The following is a 27,466-nucleotide window of genomic DNA, read 5'->3' on the forward strand; positions in this document are numbered from 1 at the left end:
GCATCAGTTGTTCAGAGGTAAACCTAACAGGACATATGGAATTCTTTGCAAAACTGAACAAGTAAATCACCTGACAGTTGCATGATTGTAAATATATTCAATAGAAAGCAATAGTTGCCAATTGCAGATCTCACTGGAAGAACAATGCAATGAGAGCCTAACATAGTTGTGTCTTTGGCTACAGTGGGTGGTCTGCTCCTGGTGGCCTTTGTGCACATTGTCTGACTGGTCTTCATGGCTTGCATTAAAGTCCATTGTGAGGCCGCTGTCCACAGTAATATTGTGCAGTGTGGAACATACTGCTATGATTTTATAGACCTTCACTGAAGCATATTTTAAGGTCCCCCCCACCCCCGAACAGTGCATGCAGCTTAAATGTTACCTTAGTACCCCACATATCTGCTCAAGGAGAGCCTGGATTTGCCCATGTACCTCATTGTATCCATTCTCTGCTGGGCTATGATGGTTGTGCAGAGATGTCATCAGCCATGGTTGCACTATTTGTTACTCAAATCGCCGAGGAGTAAGCCATCCATCCATCCCCCTACTTCAAAGAGCTGTGTAACACTTGATTACCTCAAAATTAAAGCATCATGTGCACTCCCTAAAAGTTGTGGACAGTGGTAACCTTTGCAGCCACTGGTAGTGCAGTGTGGATGATTGACTGTCCCAGCAAGGGAACCAAATAGCACATTCTAGACACAACTTCCCTATTGAACTTTGGCTCCATAGAGTGCTCCTCTGTCATCCCCACGTAACAGACTTTGTTTGGATAAATCTGCTGCCTTGGGTTGTTCTGTACATCCTATGACGTCTGTGCTCCTGGGTTGTTGTTGCTTACTGCTGTACTGAGAAATATTTGTTACTGGCTGCTGCACCCATGCTGTGTACCAGAAGACATTCATTGAGTTACATCGAGACTATAGCACAGAAATAGGCCGTTTGGCCCAACTGGTCTATGCTGGCATTTATGCTCCACACGAGCCACCTCCCTTCCTACTTCATCTAACCCTATCAGGGTACCCTTCTATTCCTTTCTCCCTCATGTGCTAACTAGCTTCCCCTTAAATGCATCAATGCTAGTTTCCACAACTACTCCTTGTGGTAGTGCGTTCCGCATTCTAACCACTCTTCAGAAGTTTCTCCTGAATTCCCTATTGGATTTATTAGCAACTATTTTGTATTTCTGACCTCTAGTTTTGGACTCCCCTATCAAACCCTATCATTATCTTAAAGACCTTTATCAGGTCACCCCTCAGCCTTCTCTTTTCTAGAGAAAAGAGCCCGAGCCTGTTCAGCCTTTCCCAATAAGGATATCCTCTCAGTTCTGGTGAATCTTTTTGCACCCTCTCCAATGCTTCTATATCCTTTCTATAATATGGAGACCAGAACTGTGCACATTACTCCAAGTGTGGTCTAACCAAGCTTCGATACAAATTTAACATAACTTCTTTGCTTTTCAATTCTATCATTCTAGAAATGAATCTTAGTGGCTGATTTGTTTTTTTTATGGCCTTGTTAACCTGCGTCGCTACTTTTAGTGATTTGTGTATTTGTACCCCGAGATCCCTGTTCCATTTAGACTCGTTATCCAAGCAGTATGTGGCCTCCTTTCCGCGGCCAGTGGGCACCGCAGGGACTGGAGTGCATCATCGATCAGTATAATAAAATTATTATTTGACTCTTGTTTCGGTTTGATTTTAAAAAAAAATATTTATTCTTCCTACTAAAATGTACCACCTCATACTATATCAGTAATGAACATTGTTCTAATCATTTCTTGCCTTGATTTTAAAATTCTCATCTTTGTTTTCAAATCCCTCCATGGCTTTGCCCCTCCCTATCTCTGTGACCTCCTCCAGCCCCACAACCCTCCAAGATCTCTGGGCTCCTCCAATTCTGGCATCTTGCATATCACCGATTTTAATCGCTCCACCATTGGCAACGGTGCCTACAGCTGCCTAGGTCCTTATCTCTGGAATTCCCTCCCTAAACCTCTCTGCCTCTCTATCCTCCTTTAAGGTGCTCCTTAAAACCTGCCTCTTCGGCCAAGCTTTTGGCCACCTGTCCTAATATCTGCTTATGTGGCTCAATGTCAAATTTTGTTTGATAGCGCTCCTGTAAAGCGCCTGGGGAAGCTTTACTACTTTAAAGGCGCTATATTAATGCAAGTTGTTGTTGGGTGTTACTGCAAAATCTTACACTTCATTCTGCTGTCTAATGATCAGTAATCCTCAGAGCAGACTTAAACATGTAGGAATAGTCCATTAAAGCTTTTTATTAGTATTGCATTATGGTTTGTGTACATATATTTATTTTGCAGGAAGGGGAGAAAATTGACGAGAAAAAATTAAATTAGCAGAGGGAAATATGGCCTGTAATGTGTCATCTGCAGCCACTAGATGGATCCTTGACACACAAAATTATGCTCGAAGAGTTTTCTAAACTTTACCCAATCAAACCTGAACTCCTCCTCTCCCAACACAGAGGGAATTTTTCAAAATAACGTATTGCAAGTACTTTCTACGGCGATTTCACATAAAAAGGCTACTGCAAATGGTAATTTATAATGTACTTACTTTTATAAAGGACCTGATTTTCACGAAAACTTTTTCTGGATCAGCATTAAATACAGCAGCAATATCAACACTGTACATTGCTTTCCTTTCCTTTCATCCAAGAAGACTTAAGCATAAAATATAGCTAACGGCTGACCAGAGTTCTTTTTGTTTTTTTAAACCATATATTTGCTAAGTATAGAAGATGCGGTATAATTTAATAAACGGGTTCAGCACTGCTGATTAAGCGCAGCACTTAAGGATTTGAGAACTGCTACTAAGCTTTCGGCTTTTTGTACAGTTCAGAATAACTTGCAGTTAATTTGTGTTCGACAATCTTGCACTGGATAATAAATATTGGAGCTATGCATCCTCATCAGAGCAAGCTGAAATGCACAGATATCATCTCAACCCCCACCCACACACAACTCCCACTAAAGTGGCAGCTGTAGCAATGTTTCAAGGAAGAAAAGGTTCATCTGACCGGGCTCTTAATGTTGCCACACGCCAAAAACTGCTCAAACTCCTATTGTGCTCCCTATAGATATGGTAATGAGCAGCGTGTGCCGTGGAGTGTCTGCCTGAGACAAAAGAAAAGTTTACTATTAAATAGCAGAGGGTTTTTTTGCTATCTGCTGTAATGACAACAAATGTCATTATGTTGTAATATCGATGAAGATCGGCAAATTAAGTAGAAATAATTAGCTGCCAATTATACAATATATTCATTAAAAATTAAAACGAATAAACGTTGGTTTTACAATGTATGAAGTTTAGAATCTGCAATTGCATATGAAAAAAAAGTTGCTGTAATGCAGCCTTTTTACCCCATTTTTCTCCTCACTTTCTTGTTTATCTTCTTAGCTTAATTAATGATATATTATTTTTTTTAAAAATATCAACAAGCAGCCTTCCTGCCCTTTACCAGGCACTGCAACAATAACAAAAGACTTTGGAGACAGAGCCGGAGATCGGAGCCCCGCCCCACGTGGGGAACCGTCCCTGCATAATTAATGAGCCTCCCCCGTCCACCAATCAGACGGGGCCGAGCCGCGCCGCCGCCTTCCACAATAGAACCCAAACAGTCGCGCGCTATAAAGGGAGCGGCGCCGAGCGCAGGGGCAGAGCGCGCTGGCGAGTGGTGCAAAACGGTGCGAGGATTTAATGAGGACGAGGCGATATAATCAGTGCAAACAAAAAAAAACAACCCTGCGTGCATCCACAGGACGCTGCTTGTACCTTCAACTACGACTATTTCTTACAGCCGCGGATAAATATGACCCTTGAGGAATTAAACGGCATTGAGGAGAACCAAGTGGAAAGCACCGAAAGGTACGGATTGCATCCACATAGGATATATATTTATATTAATATATATATATATATATATTCGAAATGGGTTTTTTTTTTGGAAGCTGGATCGGTGGTTCGGTGAGTGGACGTTGAGCGGTGGTGGGGATTTGTTTGCACGCTGTCAGCGGTCTGGTGGTTGGAACCTGCCGTCTCGAGTGATGGTGTCGGTTACTGCGCGAGAGCCGGGCAGTGGCGGACACTGGGTCCGTTTAAAAAAAAGACCAAAACAAAACCCGATCCTTGGGTTCGCAGCAAAATATATAATAAAAAAAACACTGCTCCACCTCAGGAACAGGTGAGCCCCGCTGGAGGTGGAGGGAGAGCGCGGGGCAGCTGTGCTACACCGAATAAATCGCGTCTGTCACTGAAGCTTGTGCCTTGGTGTAAAAAGATTTGTTCATTGACTCGACTCTTTTTAAAAAAAAATTTAAATATATTTTTTCTTTTCCTCCTTTTTCAGGATGCAAGCTGCTGGCAAAGCCCTGGAGGAACTGCTGATCTCCGCGCAAAGGCAGCACTGTCTGACCGTTGGAGTCTATGAGTCTGCAAAAGTCATGAATGTGTAAGTTTCGCACAAGCCACTCTTCCAAATGCACCGCTCGAAGATCCGTCTCTCCATCCGTTATTAACCCGATTCATCCGATTTGTGATTGAGCTGGTTTGATGACCGTGTTTTTCTATTACCTTTTTGCAGTGACCCGGACAGTGTGGTGCTGTGCCTCTTGGCCACTGACGAGGAGGATGAAGGTGACATTGCTCTGCAAATCCACTTCACTTTAATTCAGGCATTTTGCTGCGACAATGACATCAACATCGTGAGAGTGAACGACTTCCAGAGACTGGCCGAGATCGTCGGCAATGCGGCCGACAACGAGGAGCCCAGAGACATGCATTGCATCCTCGTCACGGTGAGTGTGCCTTTTAGGTAATTAGCAGCAGTAACTGCCACTTTAAAGGTGGTTTTTATGTTGGAAACTATAACTGATTATGATTGAAGCAGATTTGTTTAACCTATAAGTACAGCGTGTGACTTGGCAATGTGACTATGTACCTGACTTTTATTGCATTTTTTTTTCACATCTAGAATCCAAGCCAAGACTCTTGGAAAGATCCAGCTTTAGAAAAACTTGGTGTCTTCTGCGAAGAGAGCCGCTGCACCAATCAATGGGTTCCCAACATCTCCTTTCCAGAGCGCTGAAGTTGTTGCATAGACTTAATGGTTGCTGGAAATGTTCTATTTTGAAGTCACCTTGTCTAAGGAAAAGTGTTGGCTTCCTGGATCTGTGGATTAGACTGGTGTATTGGTCAAGTCACATGGACATGTGACCAGTACCGTATGATGGTGAATCGGGGACACAGCGAGGACCGATAGCCAGGACCGATGATTGCAAAAGGTTGGATAAATGGACTGCATTGCACAACATCTTGGACCTGGAGTAGTGAGGAGAGTGAGCAAGAGAAGTATACTGTGCAACCCTGCACATGCCACAGAGCCCTGTTTCTGTAACTGGAGGAGATTAAATGATGGATCAAGACCTGCATAGAGGCTGTGGGACTCTTATCTGATTCTATGAACTTAACTGTGTTTAGTTGTGGAACAGCCTAATTTTGTATTTGACTTCCACAATGGACTTCAAACAGCTCTACACAACTGTAAAAGATTTTTAATAGACATATGTTTTTAAGAAACTGGATACTTGGTTCATATTTCATGTAAAGCAGAAGAATAAAATGCTGAAATAAAGCACATAAATGAGTATATATTTGTCTGTGATTTATGCTTGACAATAGAAATCCAACTGCCACTGCCTGACTACAACCATTGATACAAGTACTTGTTGGGTGTGTGTCAGTTAAATATCAACAGAGCAGTCAGTGAAACTTTCACCCGCTTAATCTAGCTGTCACAGGAATTGGTTCAAAAAGTAGGTTGCAACTGCTTGCATAACTAAGTAGGGCAAGGGGAAATCCTACCTTGGGAAACTTTCAAGCAGTAATCTCCCTAGTCTGTACTTTGTATTGATAATTAAAATAAGTTGAAAAGAACTACTGGGAAATGCTAGTGAGGTGGTGAATGAGGCAATTTAAGTACCATTTCCAAAGACAATCCTACACACTTCTAAAGAGACATTAATTTTTTTTTAAATCAAGCCTAATTTTTTTTAAAAAGCCAAGTGAGCTTAAAACCAGGGATTGGTTCAATGTGTAAAGATAGAAAGACTTTCATTTATACAGCATTTTTGATGACCACATGACATCCCAAAGGGCTTTACAGCCAATTAAGTACATTTTTAAAGTGCAGTCGCTGTTGTAATGTAGGAAACGCAGCAGCCAATTTGCGCACAGCAAGCTTCCCCAAACAGCCTCAGAGGTGGATGTGCTACCACTGAACCATGGCTAACCCTTTTATTATGTAAACCTTTATTATAGTAATTCTAATGGTTGGAATGTGCTAAATAGCAATACAAAATCAGTCACTAGCATATCCTGATCCACTGGGGAGGGTGTATATATAGTATATCTAATTAGATTATGTAGAACAAAGACTCTTAAAGTTGATCTGCTTTAACATTTACATTTCGTTAACTCTAAAACCAGTGTCCAAGATCCTGATTGTACACTAAGTATTCCCCAGAGTCTATTGGTCCTGTTAAGAGTTGGTGTTGTATTCTTGCATCTTTAGCTGTCGGTTAGGAGTCCTGTATGGACGGACTTGCTGGGTGTCAACACATTTGGGATATCATTACCATATTCTAAGAATCTATTAACTACTGAGAAATCCACATAGAAGTTTTTGTGTGCTCAATACACTCCTGGTAGGAGCACAACCTTCTTACCCCGTCTAGAGTGTTTGAATGCAGGCTGTCAGAGCCAAGGCTTAGAGATGCAGGGATTCTGTTATTTAACCAGCAAATCATTAATGAGTTTTCTGCTGCTTGTCCAGCCAGGGCTACGATACCAGGGCATTGGCTTATAGGGTTATCTGGAGCTGTGTAGGAAGAATCCATGACCATGACTATTCTAGCCCTCTAAATTCCATTAATGAGCTGTGCTGTTCGATCAGTTATCATGATGTGGAGATGCCGGTGATGGACTGGGGTTAACAATTGTAAACAATTTTACAACACCAAGTTATAGTCCAATGATTTTATTTTTAATCCCACAAGCTTTCCGGGGCTTTCCCCTTCCTCAGGCGGTGTGGAAGTGACAATTTCGAATCCTTCGCATTTTAAGATCACATAACAAAGCCTGGTGATTACTGCCCGTTGCCAAGGCAATCACAGTGAGCAGACAGAAAGGTGTCATCTAAAAGGCCACTGAATATACAACCTCCCAAAAAAAAAGGGAAAAAAAAGGAAAAAAAAAGAGAGAGACAGAACGAAGACAGTCAATGACCCGTTATATTAAAAACAGATAACATTTGTTCGCTGGTGGGGTTACGTGTAGTGTGACATGAACCCAAGATCCCGGTTGAGGCCGTCCTCATGGGTGCGGAACTTGGCTATTAATTTCTGCTCGACGATTTTGCGTTGTGTGTCTCGAAGGCCGCCTTGGAGTATGTTTACCCGAAGGTCGGTGGCTGAATGTCCATGACTGCTGAAGTGTTCCCCGACAGGGAGAGAACCCTCCTGTTTGGCGATTGTTGCGCGGTGTCCGTTCATCCGTTGTCGCAGCGTCTGCATGGTCTCGCCAATGTACCATGCTCTGGGGCATCCTTTCCTGCAACGTATGAGGTAGACAACGTTGGCCGAGTCACAGGAGTATGAACCGTGCACCTGGTGGGTGGTGTCCTCTCGTGTGATGGTGGTATCTGTGTCGATGATCTGGCATGTCTTGCAGAGGTTACCGTGGCAGGGTTGTGTGGTGTCGTGGACGCTGTTCTCCTGAAGGCTGGGTAATTTGCTGCGAACGATGGTTTGTTTGAGGTTGGGTGGCTGTTTAAAGGCGAGTAGTGGAGGTGTGGGGATGGCCATAGCGAGGTGTTCGTCATCATTGATGACATGTTGAAGGCTGCGGAGAACATGACGTAGTTTCTCCGCTCCGGGGAAGTACTGGACGACGAAGGGTACTCTGTTGGTTGCGTCCCGTGTTAGTCTTCTGAGGAGGTCTAAGCGATTTTTCGCTGTGGCCCGTCGGAACTGTCGATCGATGAGTCGATCAGTTATCAACAGTGCCCTGAAGTACTGTGAATTTGCCTGTCTCAGGTATCAGATTACCGAGTCGGCCATAAAGGGTTGACTTGATTGGGATAATCTCAGAAATGCTACTTTGGATTTGGCTGTTTTTGTAAGAACTATACTGTGGTTCTTTTCCTTGTACCCATGAATGATTTTAAATACTTAGTTGTATTTTTAGTTTCTATTAGATGATTTGCAACAAGGTGTTACCTGGAAGTGAGATATTAGAACATATACTCACCTATTTATTGCTAGGCATATTAACTTGCAAGCCACCTTGATTCCAAATAAACGCCACTTATCTTCCATTCCCCCACCAAAAAAAAATCGTCACCAATTTTTTCTTTGTACAACTGATCACCGTGGGTTTGAGCCTTTGTTACCAGGAGCTCACCATGAGTGTCATAGTGAGCAGCACAATTCACTAGGAAACGTGAGTGCATAGCCACTATCCTCCTGACTACAGTACAGACATACACCATGCCCTGTTGAATGGTGGTTCCATCAATTGGAGATATGAAGCTTCAGGAGAAGCTTCTTGCCTCTCTGCCCTTAGCCCTGAACAGGTGAGCTTCTGCACTCCTGCCTGGCTTCCACCTCCGTAACATCAACTGTCTCTGCCGCTGCCTCAGCTCATCTGCTGCTGAAAACCTCATCCATCCCTTTGTTATCTCTAGACTCGATTATTCTATTGCTTTCCTGGCCGGCCCCCCACTTTGCACCCTCTGTAAACTTGAGCTCATCCAAAACTCTGCTGCCCGTATCCTAACTCGAAGCGAGTCCCGTTCACCCATCACCCCTGTGCTCACTGACCTACATTGACTCCCAGACCGGCAACGCCTCGATTATAAAATTCTCATCCTTGTTTTCAAATCCCTCCATGGCCTTGCTCCTCCCTATCTCTGTAACCTCTAGCCCTACACTCTCCAAGATCTGTCTGCTCCTCCAATTCTGGCCTCTTCCACATACCCGATTTTCTTCACTCCATTGATGGCGGCCGTGCTTCAGCTGCCTAGGTCCTAAGCTCTGGAATTCCCTCATTAAACTCTTCTGCCTCTCTACCTCTATCTCCTTTAAGATGGTCCTTAAAACCTACCTCTTTGACCAAGCTTTTGGTCACCTGACCTAATATCTCTTTCTTTGGGTCAGTGTCAAATTTTGCTTGATAATCGCTCACATGAAGCATCTTGGGACTTTTTACTACGTTAAAAACGCTATATAAATGCAAGTTTTTGTTGTTGTTGTTGGTGAAGCGCATCCTCCTCCTGCATTGCTCCTCAAATATATCCAAGAAAGTAACTCTTGACTTATAGACCTGTGGGCTGGGTAAGTCCTTCTACGAGCAGCCCCCCTCAGCACCCTTGCTGTCTTCTAACAGGCCCGGCTGCTGCTCTTGTCCTGGTTCTTAAGGCTGCTGCCACTGCTGCTCCTCTTCCTCCGACTGTTTGTCCATCCAAAGGAGTGAGGTATAATAAGCAGAGTGCTTAATGCTGGTTGGTAAGGTGGGAAAAAAAATCAGAAAGAGGAAAACTGGAAGCTGAGAACTGGCTTGGAAATGCACCACTCACAATGGCACACAGATCCTAATGACCTGCAGGTGATTGCTCCTTTAAATGCAGCTTGCAGTCATTTCAATCAGTTTGTGAAGCCAATGCCAATACAATTTGCTTAGTGGGTTTGCGCTGGGCGGGACTTCTGACCTGCTCAGTTAAAGTTGCAGCAGGGTGCAAATTATGTGTTTGAACCCCTATTTGAATTTATTCATGAGGAACCCATGGTGTGTTTGGGACCTGAGTCAGCTCCACAGTAAACATGACAGTCGCCGGGTTTCCAGCAGAAACAGGGCGGTAAGTTGATTTTTGCGATTTTAACACAACTCACTCCATTCCTACCAGATGGGTTGGGTTAAAATCGGGGTCATTATTTGCCTGTGGTTCATTTTACAGTGCATTTCACAACAGGGTCACTCATCTTTGAACGGATGTGAAGAAAAGCAAGGGATGGTGATGCTAGTCCATGTTGTATGGACTTGTTATCTGCTCTCTTGGGAGCACTTTCACACCACCATTTTTGTTACAATTGCTTCCACCAATATAAGATAGGATTCCTAATATTGGGCCGGATCTTGCTGTAAAAATAATGGTTTGTTAACAACGCACACCATTATTAATGTGCAAATCGGCCAGCAAGCTCAGGGGATTAAGAGATATGCTGTGAGTTGCGAATTTCCAGAACTTGCAGGTTGATTTACGCCACTCCACCGCTTGCTTCAAACAAACGGCATCTCGCCCTTAGCTTCTCCATTATTTTTAAGAACTTGCTGGATTTGCACATTAATTACCCTTAAACTCGCCACAGAAAGTTAAGTCTAGTAATTAATATGTAAGTACTTTTTTAATGATGTGATAATCGTTAATACAATGCCAATCAACCTCTTTGGCCCAGAAATTGAACAATTTAAACTGTGGCATCACATTCTTTCAGGTGGTAAATTGTTCTTAGAAATTTAAAAAATGTCAAATATTTAAATTTTTTCTTACTTTTCCTTTCTGTCTCTTTATTCTCTCTCTGTTAATCCAATCTTTCTTTCCTTCTCTTTATTTCTCTTTTTGTACCTGATTTGACTCTAATTCACCCTTCTTCTCCGTCATTTCTCTGGTTCTTTCTCAATCCTTAAATCTCATTGGTTAAGGAGATATACAGTTGGTCTCACTGTTCACTAAGTTCCCAGATGCCCCGTTGCCCTCACCGCGCTGTGATAAACTCGCACTTCCAGCAAATAAAGGCTCAAAAAAAAATTTTGAGCTGAAGGGTGCAGGAAAAGGTCAAACAAGATGCCCCACTCCAGCAAGATCCAGCCTGTTATCTCAAACTCGCTGGAGCGCTTCCAAATAGATGGTCACCAAGAGATTGTCTTGTAGTGGTGGAACACTTTTCCAGTTGGAAGGACCATCTACTTAACCATTTTCAACCCATATCCAACTCATTTTAAATTTTGTAATACTTAAGTATCATACTATAGGTTTCTGTTTCACATATTACATAAGAACATAAGAAATAGGAGCAGGAGTAGGCCAATCGGCCCCTCGAGCCTGCTCCGCCATTCAATAAGATCATGGCTGATCTGATCCTAACCTCAAATCTAAATTCATGTCCAATTTCCTGCCCGCTCCCCGTACATGCATGCATGCATTCAGCACAATCTTGTAAACCTGTGAGTACCAAGCCCTTGCCACGAACTAGCACTGTGCCCTGCCTTGTAGTACAATAAGGGCGTAACTTAAATTGGCGGTAAAATAACATGACTCAAGTCTTTTCTAATAAGATTTATTAATGGTTGCATATCCATTTTTGAAGGTTATATATATTTATATTGGCAATTTTACAGGTTCATTACTTAAGGTATAGAAAGTACATAGCCGCAAATACTCTATGAGCACAACCAATAAAAGTGTGTCTAAAACTAAAAGTTTCCATTTTTATTAACTTTAGAACCTCTCTGTCACCACCAACATTTTTCTCTTAAGTCCTTGCACTTCATTTTTTGACTGACAAGGTAACAAGTAACCTCCTGCCAAATCTTTGCCAATGTCACTCTTAAGTGTCCATGAGAACTGCAAATTGACTTGTCCTCTGATCATCCTTCTCTCCACATGAGGTAATAATGCTTGCATCGCCAGCAATGCCCTGGTGAGATGGGGAAATTTAAGATGAAAGTTGCAGATGTAAACCTGCATCCTACCATGCTTTGGCATTGGACCACGTAGATGTCTGACTTACATATTTTTCTTGTAAAGACACAGGTAATAATTAGAAAATGATTAATTAATTAAATTTGTTGGCACCATATCGTCACAGAACTGCAATAATTAGCAAATTATATATGCTGCAGCTGACATCTCTGTTTGCTTTTATAGGGTCATGGGAACAAAGGAACAGGAATAGGCCATTTAGCCCTTCGAGTCTGTTCCACCATTCAATGAGATCATGGCTGATCATGGCATAAAGTACTGAATGTTCTTTGAACATCAGGTCACTCTATGTGTTAAAACAAACCGTACTTATAAGAAAACAAGGAAACTCAGACACAGCAATTCAGTTTTTAACTGGCTTAAATTTAATGCCTAAATTGATAGCACTGTCAGAACAAAACTATGTCCTACTCAGCACCTCCAGGGCATATAGATCAGGAACTATGTGTACTGAGGTACATAGTAAGTCTGGCATAGGGTACACTTTGTTTTGCCATGTGTCACCTTTTTAGCAGAGAGTGAATAGGACATCAAGTGGGTTATGATTTTCTAGTACTGTATTACTGAAGTGACTGAAGGAAACACACATGGTTCCTGAGATTTAATTAAGTTCCTTTTGGGTAATAAATGGAAAACCTCATATTTTTCTTCCTACAGAATTTGTGCACAATAAAAGAGGAACTTGTGCTTTCTTTTTATGTAGTCATTTCCCTTTTTTTGATTTTTGTTGCATTGGACATGCTTACTGAGATGATCAAAGCCTTTTATTACTGGTACAGAAATGTTAAGTGCAAACCACACTATAAATATAGTTAGAGATTAAAGGTATTTTGGTATGATTATATGTGCATAGTCCAGTCATTTCAAATAACTGCAAGCTTTTCAAAAAATCTTGTTGGAATAGTAATATTACATAAGTTATAAAGAATGCAGCATGCAAATTCACTGCTATGAAATGCTGTTGGCTTTAAATAGACACAGTCTTCATGTAGAATGCACAGTTTCATTCGTTTGAGGTCACATGATACAGTGGCATAAAATGGATTGAAACACAATTCAATTGTGTGCAATATGTCAATAAGATGAAATTGACAGAGTTCTTCTCCCTCCTTAAACAAAAAAGTTTGCCAAACACTTTTTCATGATGATAGTTCGCCTTTACAACATTTAATATTTCAGCTTAATTTGTATATGATTCATTGCCAGTTTTGTTCAGTGTTTTAAGTCCACAAAATCATTCTTTGTTTATTGAAATAAAAAATGAATTAAACATTGTTAAAATGTTATCAACAGCCTTACATAAAATACTTGAATCAGTAATTTAAAAGACTTTTCTCTGTGTCAGTCAATGCAGCCACACGTTGGGATAAGAAAAGACTGTGACTCCATTGTTCTGAGCACACACAAGCCTTTGCATATTATGGAGGAATTACGCCAGTAATGAGCAGAACAGTGTTTTCCTAAATTGGCAACCAAATACGTCTTCCTTATAGTGTCACATGTATTTATTAAATGTGTATTGACATTAACCTTTTTTTTTGTCTTCAAAGTTTATAAATGATGCATTGGTTCAAGGATCCAAACAGCTTTGTCATTATAAGTTACAATAGCTAGTACTGTCAAATATGTAGATCCAGTCTGCTACAATCTATGGACTTTAAGAATAATTAACCAGTGAATGGCAGTATTATATCCACAAACAATCAATGAACCACTGAAGTCTCATTCTGATAATGTTTACTTTGGTCAGACAATATCTGTCATCTGTAAAGCATTTTCATTTCAGCAAACAGCTTTCTGGGCACCTTGGCAGCATAGCATGTTAGTGTACCAAACGTTACAGAGCAGTGAGATGTTGGGCTTGTGTCTATGATTCCTCACTGAACACATTCATGATCTTGGCTAGGCAATTGGGTCAGAAGGGAGATAAAAAAAAGTGTCAAGTACGGACAAGACAGTTCTTTACAGGAATGGAGGAAAGAGCAAAAAGGTGAGTCGACTTGTACCTGATTTGCGTACAATTCCCCAATGCCTGGAGACAGAACCCAGCGAATAGGTTACCTGCCTTATTGAAGATCAATAACCTTCTGGGGCTGAACTATACTTGCAAAACAAATTTGACCAAGTTGGCCTTTCTCCAGTTTAACCAATTGCCATGGACTGCAAAATACTTAAAAATACAGCTGGGAACATAGGATTGTTCATAATTAGGCCTTTACTAGTTATTGTCCTATTCACATTTTAACTTCAGCCTACTACAATTAAACAATAGTTTAATGATCATGTATATATTTATGTGTTTAACTTGCAATCTCAAAGGTATGACATATTTTCTTCTCACACTCATGGCACTAGATCCTATCATCTCAGTAGACTGGTCGAGTTTCTTGTGCATTAACTGTGCTTTTAAAAAGCTATCAATTACCCTTAATTCTTCCTTGTCTCTCCTGCATGTGTGTATGGATATGTGTATATGTGGTATGCACCTCTTCCTTGTTCACTGCACTTTTAATTCCACTGTTTGAGTACCTCTGCTATATTGCTACCTTATACGCTGCCTTTTTGTTTCTGCTGCCGTAGCAGTCAAATATTTTTTATTATATATGAGGGTAGACTTGAGAGTTCCAAGAAGTAGAGTGAAGCATTTCCAATAAAGGAAGGCAACAGTTTGAGCACAAATCACTTGTCAATGCACACACGTGAGAAAGTGAAACAGAGCAGTTTACATTATCTGTAATTGCAGGTGATAAGCGGCACCAGTCCAAGACAGAGATTCAGTTTGTAAAGGTTTAAAGTGGGCATTTTACACAAAATTAAAAACAAAATGTTTCTATATAAATGTATTCCCAAATTGTTCAGGACCTAAACAATATTTAATAGCACTCAAGTTAATATGCATTCACATTCCTCCTTTTCCTAGAGTTAAGTTTCACACAATACAAAAGACATTATGTTGAAGAGGGGAATATTGTACATTAGAGGAGGTAGCCTGATGAAGTTACATCCATTTTCCAATTGGTCTTCAATTTTTGAAATTCTTAATAATGTTCTTAAATAACATTGAACAGAAAATAAAAGGTCATCACAAATTTCTATATAAAATATTATTTTTGTGTATGTAAAATTAGCCAAAATGCTACAATACATAAAAGATGTAAATGTTTAATCTGCACTTGGTGTGCCATTGATCGATTGATAGTAAAGATTTGCAATTGGTAATTGTTCTTTATAATTGTGATTGTTTTATTTCTGTCTGCCTGTAGTTTGTTTTCACTTCCATCTATGAATTCATAAATACTAGTATACATTTTCCTTTGGCTACAGGCGAGAAGAATGGCATCTCTAGGGCTTTACCGAAGCACTGTCCATCATTCTTTGGCCCTGTGGCAGGCCCATATGCTGACCAGGAAAGAAAAGGCAGCTCTGCAGGCAGTTCCCTATCAATCACTCCAACTCTGGAACTTCTGGCATTTTGTCTCAAACATTCCTCCCACCTCAAATCAGACAGCTCATCATCCCTGGACAGGAGAGATTGAGGTGTTGGATTTTAATAAATAGTTGCTGCATGTTCACAACCACTAATCAGCTATGATGAAAAAAGTGTGGGAAGGCCAACAGACTGTGATGAGGAAGTTCACCAAGGAGGCCCATTGGGTAGCACAATATTTCATGAGACCACAAAGAAGAGGTCACCTGTGTTTCTGCACCGCCACAGGTGGGAGGGTGTGATTACAGCATGCCAAGTTTATGCAGGCAATTTTCATTATAAATGTGGACATAGGAATTTATAATGACAATATAAGAACTAAATGTATGACTTTAAAATGGGGACTGAATATTGTCTCCAATTATCCCCCGCCCTCTAATTCCACCTCCTCTGAAGTTTATACTTGGTCTTCATTCCCTGTGTGCAATGTCATGGGATATTGACTAGTTAACATATAAACAGTCATGTGTTTAACATGCACTTCCTGTTTGTCACACTTATTTCCTGTGATTTATGCTACATTTAGATGTCACATTTGAGTGTAACATCTAGTTATTATTTTTAACCTATAATAAACTGTAAGGTAGGTATACTTACCATTATATTTATCTTTCAAGGTCCATCTCCCAAGTCCGTTGCTGCTGCAAATAATTTTTATTTAAAATTTGTTTGCTTTTTGTTTCTTCTCTTGACTGATTCCCTGTAGGTAAGCTTAAGCTATTTTAAAGTTTTATTCTAAGTCTATTTAACCTTTTCTCTCCTGGCCTCTGCTCCTCTCTTTTCCCGACATCCTTGGGCCTGCTATCCCGCTGTTTGCTGCTTCCCTTGTTTTGGCTTGTCCTCTGCTTCTCCCCATCCTGTTGCTCTGGGTTTCCAGACCTCTCCATAGGCCACTCCTCTCTTGCCTGGTTCTCACCCTCTCCTGCTGTCCTTCCTGCTACCCTCAGATCCTCTGCTCCCGTTGTTGCCTTCCTCAGGCCCTTGCTGATCTTCGTTAGTTTACCTGGCACTGAACTGTGATCCTTCTCTTCCCTCCAACTCACACCCTGTGATTTACTGGTTCCTTTTCACCTGTTTCCTGGGACTAAATTGTGACACCTCTGCCTTCCTCTGCTTGCTGGCTCCTCTTTGCAGATTTCCCAGTATTGAGCAGTTATTGTAAAACTGTATAATGTATTCACTGAGTCTTACAGTTGAGGCAGGGGAAGTGGAGGGCCCACAGTTCAGTACTGGGAAACTGGTAAAGAGGAGGCAGCGGAGTAAAGTGTGGGCGGGAGGCAGAATCGCCAGATGAAGCCCAAAGAGAGATAAAATGGAGCCAACAGGTCCAGGAAGGTGAGAGGGAAAGCACAGGCAGATGATTTTTTTTGGGGGGGGGGTGGTTAAGGGGTGACAGCAGGCCTGGGGTAGGACAATTGTTGGCAGAAGTTTTAGTGGGGTGGGGGTTGAGAGGTTGATAGGGGCCAGTAGGCCTGGGGGAGAGGAGCATTTGCAGAAAGGTTTGAAGTAGGGAGCAGGTCCAGGGGAGCCGAGGGAACTGCAGCAGAAGGTTTTAAGGTGAGGGAATTGGGGCAATGAAGAACAGGAGGTTGGAAGAAGAAAGGAGGTTGGGAAGTTGACCCGAAACTTAACTGGACCAGCCACTTAAATACTGTGGCTACAAGAGCAGGTCAGAGGCCGGGTATTCTGCAGCGAGTCACTCACCTCCTGACTCCCCAAAGGAGTGTGATGGAATACTCTCCACTTGCCTGGATGAGTGCAGCTCCAACAACACTCAAGAAGCTCGACACTATCCAGGACAAAGCAGCCTGCTTGATTGGCACCCCATCGACCACCCTAAACATTCACTCCCTTCACCACTGGCGCACTGTGGCTGCAGTGTGTACCATCCACAGGATGCACTGCAGCAACTCACCAAGGTTTCTTCGACAGCACCTCCCAAACCCACGACCTCTACCACCTAGAAGGACAAGAGCAGCAGGCACATGGGAACAACACCACCTGCACGTTTCCCTCCAAGTCACACACCATCCCGACTTGGAAATATATCGCTGTTCCTTCATCGTCGCTGGGTCAAAATCCCGGAACTCCCTTCCGAACAGCACTGTGGGAGAACCGTCACCACACGGACTGCAGCGGTTCAAGAAGGCAGCTCACCACCACCTTCTCAAGGGCAATTAGGGATGGGCAATAAATGCCGGCCTCGCCAGCGATGCCCACATCCCATGAACGAATAAAAAAAAACAAGGAGTACTAAGTGAGCCACTTACATTGGGGAGCCTGCAGCTACTGCCTCCGTTTCACTGCCGAGTTTCCCGACCCCTGGAAACCCGTGCAGTAGCAGTTAACTTCAAATTGGGCTCCCAATGGCACTGTAGGAGCATGATTTAAATATGTTAATAAGCGTCCTGCCTCTCCATGGCGGGAGACTTAGGCGCCCTGATATCCGCCGCTGTAAAAATGGCGGCGTACGCCAACGCGTCGTGTCCTATACATTCATTTTTAAACCCCCCTTCCTCCCGACCCTCTCTCGCTCATCATGGGAGGGTTAATACGTCATTAACTCTGTTTCTATCTGCTCAGATGCTGCCTGACCTGCTGAGTGTTTCCAGCATTTTCTGTTTTTATTTCAGATTACCAGCATCCACAGTATTTTGCTTTTGTTTTATAGAAGAAAATAGAACTTGAGCCTGCATAACTTTCAACAGGTAAGTGAGTGCAAGGCTGTTCCGCCTGCAGCTAACGTTGACTAAAAGTCAGTATGAAACCATTTCTTGGACCAGGTGTAATTTTTCTGAAGGCAGTGCAAAGAAATCTTAGAAACACTGATCACTGCTTAATAGTGGAGTCACAGGTGGATAGGGTGGTGAAGAAGGCATTCGGCATGCTTGGTTTCATTGGTCAGAACATTGAATGCAGGAGTTGGGATGTCTTGTTGAAGTTGTACAGGGCATTGGTGAGGCCACACTTGGAGTACTGTGTACAGTTCTGGTCACCCTATTATAGAAAGGATATTATTAAACTAGAAAGAGTGCAGAAAAGATTTACTAGGATGCTACCGGGACTTGATGGTTTGACTTACAGGGAGAGGTTAGACAGACTGGGACTTTTTTCCCTGGAGAGTAGGAGGTTAAGGGGTGATCTTATAGAAGTCTATAAAATAATGAGGGGCATAGATAAGGTCGATAGTCAAAATCTTTTCCCAAAGGTAGGGGAGTCTATAACGAGGGGGCATAGATTTAAGGTGAGAGGGGAGAGATACAAAAGGGTCCAGAGGGGCAATTTTTTCACTCAAAGGGTGGTGAGTGTCTGGAACGAGCTGCCAGAGGCAGTAGTAGAGGCGGGTACAATTTTGTCTTTTAAAAAGCATTTGGACAGTTACATGGGTAAGATGGGTATAGAGGGATATGGGCCAAGTGCAGGAAATTGGGACTAGCTTAGTGGTATAAACTGGGCGACATGGACATGTTGGGCCGAAGGGCCTGTTTCCATGTTGTAACTTCTATGATTCTATGATTCTATGATTCTAGTGTGGTAGTGGAAGAAATTAAATGGGTTGGATCATATAGAAATGAACAGAAAAATGTTTAGATGACCCCCATACTGACCCCTTTGGTACCTTCCTTTATCTCAGTGGAAGATTCAACTTTCTGTGAACACCACTTCGCTGCAAGCTACTCTGTGTGATAATAAATGCTTTGTGACATTAAACAATATGAAAGTGAGAAGGCTTCTCTTGTTCTATTACTGTGACAGTTCATTTAGAGTTCATTCTAAGGTCTGTGGAAAGTGGCTAAGCAAAACTTGTCCTTCATTATAAAGGAAGTTATGTCGGAAATATTTCAATTCTGACAGATATTGTATTACTTTTTGCTTTGGATCTCTATGCAATTCAAATATTTTATAACTTGCTGCCAACCCTACACACTTTCAAACAATTAGTTTTCTTCAAATAATAGAGTAGAATCTTGTTTATTATATTTCATAGGTCATAATGGAGATAAACATGTCCATGACTAGCCTTACCTACAACAGTGACTACAATTCAAAAGTACATTATTAGATGTGAAGCGCTTTGGGACATCCTGAGGTTGTGAAAGGCAAGTCTTTTCTTTCTTTATGATATGGCTATGCATTTGACTGATCTCATTTAATTATTTTTTTTTATCCAGCACACAATATGAATTGGTTTTGGGAAGAATTTTCACTGAGTGGGATTGAATGCATAATCAGTTACACAAGGGACACCTAATGCAACATTTTCTGTTCTACTGATTGAGGGCAGACTAGTTTGACAGAAACTTCAATTGTAATAGTTAATCTCTTTCATCTTTATATAGGGAGGGTCATTGTTGATGAGACCTGTGATGAACAGCATGTCAATAGTAGTAATGTCTGGCAAAAGTCATTCCATTCATTGTTGAGTGGGGGGGAGCTATTAGCATTCTGTTAAGAACACAAGTAATTGAATGAACTATCAGTTCTAGTTCTGTCGTGGATATAACAATGTGTGTAGACATGAAAATAAATAGTTGTGGTTTCTTCAACGCTTCTTTACTCAAAAGATAAGTCCAAATATAGTAGTGTGAGTCATACTTCATTCCAACTGTACAATGGGGGGTGGGGTATGGTAAGAATTATGCTAGTATAATTAAAGTAGTATTCATACAGCATTCCATGAGCAAAGTTATGTCAAATGCTTTAAGAAGATTTTTTTTGTCATTTTTATTTATAATTTTCAAAATGAGAAACCAATAAAAAAATACAACAATGACAACAAAGGTATATTAGGGAGACATGGAATATCACACGACAAATATCAGAGGTTATTACATAGGGACCAAGTAACCCTGCATGAATCCTAGTCACATGTATCCTACAATGCAATCTCATATGTACATTTGAAGAAAGTATAAAATCATCACCAAACTCATCCCAGGGAAAGCCTTCGACTCTATGGCAGAAACAAAACAACTCAGTACTCAGTTAATAGTTAAAAAGGGCATATTGTTCATTTGTGTAGATTTACTAAGAGTTCTGATCCGATGCTGATACAAGTAGTACAATAAAAAGGCAGTTGAGATAACAAGGAAATTCAGCATAGCATGAAAGAAAGCACAGCTAAGCTACTGCATTCATAGGGTATCACCTACCATCCATGTGTGAGCATAATGAGTGAGTGCCGGCAACATTTTTCAATGTGGTCATCACAGCTGTCACAAATTCAGCTCTGCCATAGGTACTTTCTTGAGTTCAGTGATGTCAGTCACTCCTTTAAGTGGTCTGATCGTCTTATTTATATGGGAGTTGACCCACACTGCCCTTTATCTGCTTGTATGATAGCATAACCAGGGGACGTTACAATAGTATTCACCTGTGATCGGCATCAGATACTCATATCTTTTGCACATATGTTTTTTCAATCTCTTCGAAGGTGAACCAAATTAACACTGGATATGGTGAAGTTTGGTTTGAATCATTTGCTTTGTTCCGCAGTAAGATTAAATGTACAGAGCAGTGGGTATGATCTGAGATGCTTAGTTAAATTAGTACAACCTATATTTGCACATTGATAGAAAATAAAGAATGCGCACTCCATTAGATTGTCTTATTTAACTTAAGCATAATATTTTTTATTTCAAAATATACTTTATTTCATAAAATTTAGGGTACACGCAGTTCAATGAAAATACGCAATCACAATTCAAAACAATACAATATGATTGTCCACACTCTGATCCCATTATTACAATTCAAAACACAGTACATATCTTCTAATACATTCTGTACAATCCAAAGTGGGATGGCCTTACACGGTGGCCTTTCCCTTTAGAGCTGTTGCGTACACTGGACCTTGCTTCACTGCATCCCACACTGCCAGTCGGCAGCACTCGGTCGTAGACAACTGCTTCAGCTGCAAGACCAGCAGATTTTGGGCAGACCAAAGAGCCTCCTTCAAGTTGATGGTCTTCCAGCAGCAGTTGATATCTGTCTTGGTGTGCGTCCTTGGTGGCAGCTCGCGGTGGCGCTGAGATTCCGTGGGCATTGGAAAGACTGCAATGGAAGGGCCCCTCGCAACACCATCCAGGCTACATCCTGGTGCCTGTTGGTCAGTTCTGGCGACGAGACTTTCTGCCAAATGGCATCGACTGTCTGGTCGGGGAACTAGCCGATCAGATCCACCATCTCCTTTCCCTACAGGACCCCCAGAACGTTCCGTGTCGACCACCATCTGATGGCCTAATGGTTGAAGGGGTTCCTCGTCAGCAGCTTCTCCACCTTGGACCGGATGTCCTGCGTTTGTTCGGCCAGTGTGACCAGACCCAGTCTTCTCAGTGTGGTGGACAGATAGAAAATCAGCATGTGGTGACACTTGCCGTTTGCATACCGGGGCTCTACACACATCCTAATGCAGCCACAAACAAAGGTGGCCTTCAGGATCAGGGCGGCATTGGAGACGCCCTTCCCCCCTTTGTCTGGGGGCTTGTACATGGTGTCCCTGTGAATGCGTTCTACCTTGGACCTCCAGACAAAGTGGAAGATAGCTCGGGTGACCGTGACGGCGGAGTGGCAGGGAATGAGCCAGAAGTTGGCCACGTAGAGCAACACTGCGAACACCTCACTCCTTATCACCAGGTTCCTGCTGGCTGTGAAGAGGGAGCGCACCCCCTCGCACCCCCCCACCCCACATACCATGCTTCTGTTTGGCCTTGGCGACCCGCTCCTCCCAGTTCTTGGTGCAGGCCTGCCTCCTGAACCAGATCCCCAGCACCTTCAGGTAGTCGGACCTGACAGTGAAGGGGACAAAGGATCGGGTGTCCCACCTGCCAAAGAACATGGCCTCGATCTTACTACGGTTCACTCTGGCCCCCGAGGCCAGCTCGAACTGGTCACAGATTCCCACTAGTCTGTGGACCGACCGCTGGCCGGAGCAGAAGACGGTGACGTCGTTCATGTACAGGGAGGCCTTAACCTGACAGCCTTCACTGCCTAGGATTGTCACCTCCCTGCTCTACGGATGTCCGTGTACAGCAGTTGAATCCAATCGCAGATTCCCTCCCCAAACCCCATTTTGGAGAGCACGTCCATCGTGTATGTGTGGGATATTCTGTCAAAGGCCTTCTCCTGGTTCAAGCTGATGGGGCAAGTGTTCACCCCTCTGTCTTGCACGAAGGTGATCATATCCCTAAGCAGCGCAAGGCTATCAGAGATCTTCCTGCTAGGTACAGTACAGGTCTGATCGGGGTGGATCACCAGCTCCAGAGCAGACTTGAGCCTGTTGGTGATGACCTTAGACAGAATCTTGTAGTCGACATTTAGCAAGGAAATGGGTCACCAATTTCTGATTTCTTCCCTCTCCCCTGTCTGCTTGTAGATTTGGGTGATGATACCTTTCCTCATGGACTCTGACATGCTGCCTGCCAAAAGCGTACCCTTGTTCACTTCCAGCAGGTCTGAGCCTATCCAGTCCTACAGAGCCGAGTACAACTCAACTGGTAAGCCAACGCTTCCGGGAGTTCTGCTCTTCTCGAAGGACCGGATGGCCTTTGTCAGCTTGTCCAAAGTCAGCGGCTGATCCATGCACTCCCACTCGCTGTCCTCTAAGGCCTCCGTGATAGAGGACAGGAAGGACTGGGAGACTGTGCTGTCTGTGGACTTCACGTTGTACAGCCTGCATAAAAGGACTTGCTGATCATCAGTATGTAGGCCTGTGACGATGTCACCGAGCCGTCTTCCTCCTTCAGGTTGCTCATCACAGAGGTCTCTGTGCAGCTTCTGGAAGAAGAAGTGTGAGCACTTCTCGTCCTGCTCCACCGAATGGTTTCTGGACTAGAAGATGATCTTTGAGGCCTCTGAAGTGAAGATCGAGGCTTGCTGGCCCTTCACCTCTCTGAGTTCCTCCCCGACATCGACCCCCATCGACAACAGCTGGAGCAGATCCTGCATGCTTTTCTGGAGCTGGGACAATTCCCTCTGTCTCTCTCTCGCCTTCTGAACACCTTTGAGGATGAAGAATCTCTTGATGTTGGCCTTGATCGCTTCCCACCAATGCACCATGGAGTCAAAGAGAGGTTTCACAGTCCTCAAACCTGTGTAATCCCCCCTTAGTTTGCATCCTGTCCTACGGCCCAGAGCAGTTCCCTGTCTTTCGCAGCCTTTTGCAACCTGCCTACCTGTGCAGCATCCTGTTTCCAAAAGCCTGACTGCCTTCTTTAGTGTCTATGTCCTGTTTTTAAAAGCCTCTCACTCTGTGTCAAAAAGCCTGTCACTCTCAAAGATTGATAGGGATCAAAGGGTCTTCCAACACAACAGTGAGAAGTATCTTTCTGAATACCCAGAAAAACTAATGAATTGCTTATTATTTAGTTCCTGGGAGAGAATTTTAAAAAAATTCATTCATGGAATGTGGGCATCTCTGGCGAGGCCAGCATTTATTGCCCAACCCTAATTGCCCTTGAGAAGGTGGTGGTGAGCCGCCTTCTTCAACCGCTGCAGTCCGTGTGGTGAAGGTTCTCCCACAGTGCTGTACGGTAGGGAGTTCCAGGATTTTGACCCAGCGACGATGAAGGAATGGCGATATATTTCCAAGTCGGGATGGTGTGTGACTTGGAGGGAAACGTGCAGGTGGTGTTGTTCCCATGTGCCTGCTGCCCTTGTTCTTCTAGGTGGTAGAGGTCGTGGGTTTGGGAGGTGCTGTTGAAGAAGCCTTGGCGAGTTGCTGCTGTGTATCCTGTGGATGGTACACACTGCAGCCACAGTGCGCCGGTGGTGAAGTGAGTTTAGGGCGGTGGATGGGGTGCCAATCAAGCGGGCTGCTTTGTCCTGGATGGTGTCGAGTTTCTTGAGTGTTGTTGGAGCTGCACTCATCCAGGCAAGTGGAGAGTATTCCATCACACTCCTGACTTGTGCCTTTTAGATGGTGGAAAGGCTTTGGGGAGTCAGGAGGTGAGTCACTCGCCGCAGAATACCCAGCCTCTGACCTGCTCTTGTAGCCACAGTATTTATGTGGCTGGTCCAGTTAAGTTTCTGGTCAATGGTGACCCCCCCAGGATGTTGATGGTGGGGGATTCAGCGATGTTAACGCCGTTGAATGTCAAGGGGAGGTGGTTAGATTCTCTCTTGTTGGAGATGGTCATTGCCTGGCACTCGTCTGCCGCAAATGTTACTTGCCACTTATCAGCCGAAGCCTGGATGTTGTCCAGGTTTTGCTGCATGCGGGCACGGACAGCTTCATTTTCTGAGGGGTTGCGAATGGAACTGAACACTGTGCAATCATTAGCGAACAACCCCATTTCTGACCTTATGATGGAGGGAAGGTCATTGATGAAGCAGCTGAAGATGGTTGGGCCTAGACACTGCCCTGATGAACTCCTGCAGCAATGTCCTGGGGCTGAGATGATTGGCCTCCAACAACCACTACCATCTTCCTTTGTGCTAGGTATGACTCCAGCCACTGGAGAGATTTCCCCCTGATTCCCATTGACTTCAATTTTACTAGGGTTCCTTGGTGCCACACTCGGTCAAATGCTGCCTTGATGTCAAGGGCAGTTACTCTCACCTCACCTCTGAAATTCAACTCTTTTGTCCATGTTTGGACCAAGGCTGTAATGAGGTCTGGAGCTGAGTGGTCCTGGCGGAACCCAAACTGAGCATCGGTGAGCAGGTTATTGGTGAGTAAGTGCCGCTTGATAGCACTGTCGGCGACACCTTCCATCACTTTGCTGATGATTGAGAGTAGACTTATGGGGCGGTAATTGGCCGGATTGGATTTGTCCTGCTTTTTGTGGACAGGACATACCTGGGCAATTTTCCACATTGTCGGGTAGATGCCAGTGTTGTAGCTGTACTGGAACAGTTTGGCTAGAGGCGCAGCTAGTTCTTGAGCACAAGTCTTCAGCACTACAACCGGGATGTTGTCGGGGCCCATAGCCTTTGCTGTATCCAGTGCACTCAGCCGTTTCTTGATATCACGTGAAGTGAATCGAATTGGCTAAAGACTGGCTTCTGTGATGGTGGGGATATCGGGAGGAGGCCGAGATGGATCATCTCCTCGGCACTTCTGGCTGAAGATGGTTGCAAACGCTTCAGCCTTGTCTTTTGCACTCGCGTGCTGGACTCTGCCATCATTGAGGATGGGATGTTTACAGAGCCTCCTCCTCCCATTAGTTGTTTAATTGTCCACCACCATTCATGACTGGATATGGCAGGACTGCAGAGCCTATATTGCTGTGGGTCTGGAGTCACATATAGGCCAGACCAGGTAAGGATGACAGGTTTCCTTCCCTAAAGGACATTAGTGAACCAATTGGGTTTTTACGACAATCCGGTAGTTTCATGGCCACTTTTATTATTAGCATCTTTTATCTTGGTGCTTTGTTTTTTTAAACTTGTGAGCGTATACATTGTTTTTAAAAGAAAATAGAATTAAAAAGAACTCTTTTTCCAACTCCATTTCTTGGAAAAATGGTCAAAAAAATCCAGAAACATGACAACAAACAAACCTAAACCTGTCCTCACTGAACATCCAGTAACGGGCACTTTCAGCAACGTCACTGGACAGTGATCAAGAATGGGAATCATGGTTAATTTTTCCCTCCATAATCCAATGATGCTGCATCCAATTGTTATGCTCTCACTTCTGTCCTGACTGAGATCAGTTAACTCAGCACAGTCTGTGGATTAAAACTGGGGCCTTCTGTATGACTCAATGGCACATCAACGATGCATTTACCCACTGAGGTATCAGGCGACGACTAATCCATCCCCAAAAATGCACCTAAATGCTTAGCATAATGTCCCTGACATCATCCTGAAGTTTATGGGAACACTTATAAAATGAAAACAATGGGTGTGATATCAGGTTTTGCAACATATATTTACATTTATAGGTGTTTTCTCTTGGGTTTTTAATTTCTTGGATCAACTAGTTTAATTTGTGGTCTTTACCTATTACATAGTTTGTTCCATTGTTGCCTTGCACTTTTTACTCCAAAAGACTCTATTGTTTGTTTACCATGCACAGTAACACGGATCATTATTTCTACAATTAAAAATAGTTCCTTCCTTTGTTTTCAGCAGTTTGCCCCGCAGTTTTTTTTATTTAAGATCTGTTTTGCTCTGCTTTGGATTAGTGGTGAGCAGAAAATTAAATATTATTCCAGCTTTCAAATGTTGTTCCAAGAGGTGGAAACCAATTGTCTGCCCACTATTTGGAACAAGGCAAGAGTTTAGAAAGCCCTTGATATACAGAATAACAACAATATATATATAGAATAACAGCAAAGTGTCTGCTAAACTTCTGGTTCAGGATTATGTGTACAACAAAGTAGATTACTCCAATGTTCCCCTGAAGACTCTAATGTTCAACTGGCTGGTCTCCCATTCTCTAACCTCCGTAAACTTCAGCTCATCCAAAACTCTGCTGCCATATCCTATCCGTCTTGGTCCACTCTCGAGAAGTCTCTTTCCAAACCCACTCCACATCACTCAAATCTTTTAAGACTCTGCTTAAAACCCATCTCTTTGACCAAGCCCTCCGTGGCATGACATCCATTTTTATCTGATTACACCTCTCTGAAGCACTTTGCTTATCTACATTAAGATACTATATAAATGTAATTGTTGTAGTAGTAATGATAACAGTAGCAGCATGTTGTTATGGTTCATTGAAGATTTTATGTTTGTGATTATGCAAATGAATTTTAGTTGAAACTTGAACTGTAACCTAACCAGCCCAATTTCGGGTGCATTTTGGGTGCAATTTCCTGATTGCACCCAGGAGGAACAGAGCAAAAGGACAAGGAAACAGAGTCTTCAGATTCGGAGGACTAATGTTAAAATGAAGGTAGCCACATCTCAATTAACCTACTCACAACTGACATTACTTGCAAAGAGTTTCCATGGTGCCACTTGGCCAGACAGCAACTACCTCAATATCTGGAGTGATTTTAAATGAATCACACAGTCCCACTCAAGCTTTTACTTCATGGTGTGTCATGTCTCCCATTCATCGGTTTGTCTGGTCCCCAACAGACAGCACTGTATGACAGGTATTGCAATTCAATAAGTAATGGCAGGGTGGAACATCCATCCTTAAATAATACAATCGGTATAATGGCAGAATATGTTAGGCCAATA

At 43.0% G+C, this 27,466-nt stretch overlaps 1 protein-coding gene across 1 annotated transcript; it reads left to right on the plus strand.

Moving 5' to 3' along the window:
- The first annotated feature begins 3,661 nt into the window (after positions 1 to 3,661).
- LOC137320536 (growth arrest and DNA damage-inducible protein GADD45 gamma-like) lies at positions 3,662 to 5,670 on the plus strand. Its single transcript, XM_067982221.1, has 4 exons — positions 3,662 to 3,890; positions 4,372 to 4,473; positions 4,606 to 4,819; positions 4,996 to 5,670. The coding sequence occupies exons 1-4, from the start codon at positions 3,835 to 3,837 to the stop codon at positions 5,107 to 5,109; spliced, it is 486 nt and encodes a 161-aa protein (XP_067838322.1). The 5' UTR covers positions 3,662 to 3,834; the 3' UTR covers positions 5,110 to 5,670.
- The last annotated feature ends 21,796 nt before the right edge of the window (positions 5,671 to 27,466 follow it).

Source organism: Heptranchias perlo, chromosome 4 (genome assembly GCF_035084215.1).
Source record: "Heptranchias perlo isolate sHepPer1 chromosome 4, sHepPer1.hap1, whole genome shotgun sequence".
NCBI lineage: Eukaryota > Metazoa > Chordata > Chondrichthyes > Hexanchiformes > Hexanchidae > Heptranchias > Heptranchias perlo.

Excerpts from the sequence above, each read along its gene's own strand:
- LOC137320536 (XM_067982221.1), top strand. The coding sequence starts at position 3,835 with ATGACCCTTGAGGAATTAAACGGCATTGAGGAGAACCAAGTGGAAAGC. Across the intron at positions 3,891-4,371 it reads CAAGTGGAAAGCACCGAAAG|GATGCAAGCTGCTGGCAAAG; the intron begins GTACGGATTGCA and ends CTCCTTTTTCAG. Across the intron at positions 4,820-4,995 it reads TGCATTGCATCCTCGTCACG|AATCCAAGCCAAGACTCTTG; the intron begins GTGAGTGTGCCT and ends TTTCACATCTAG.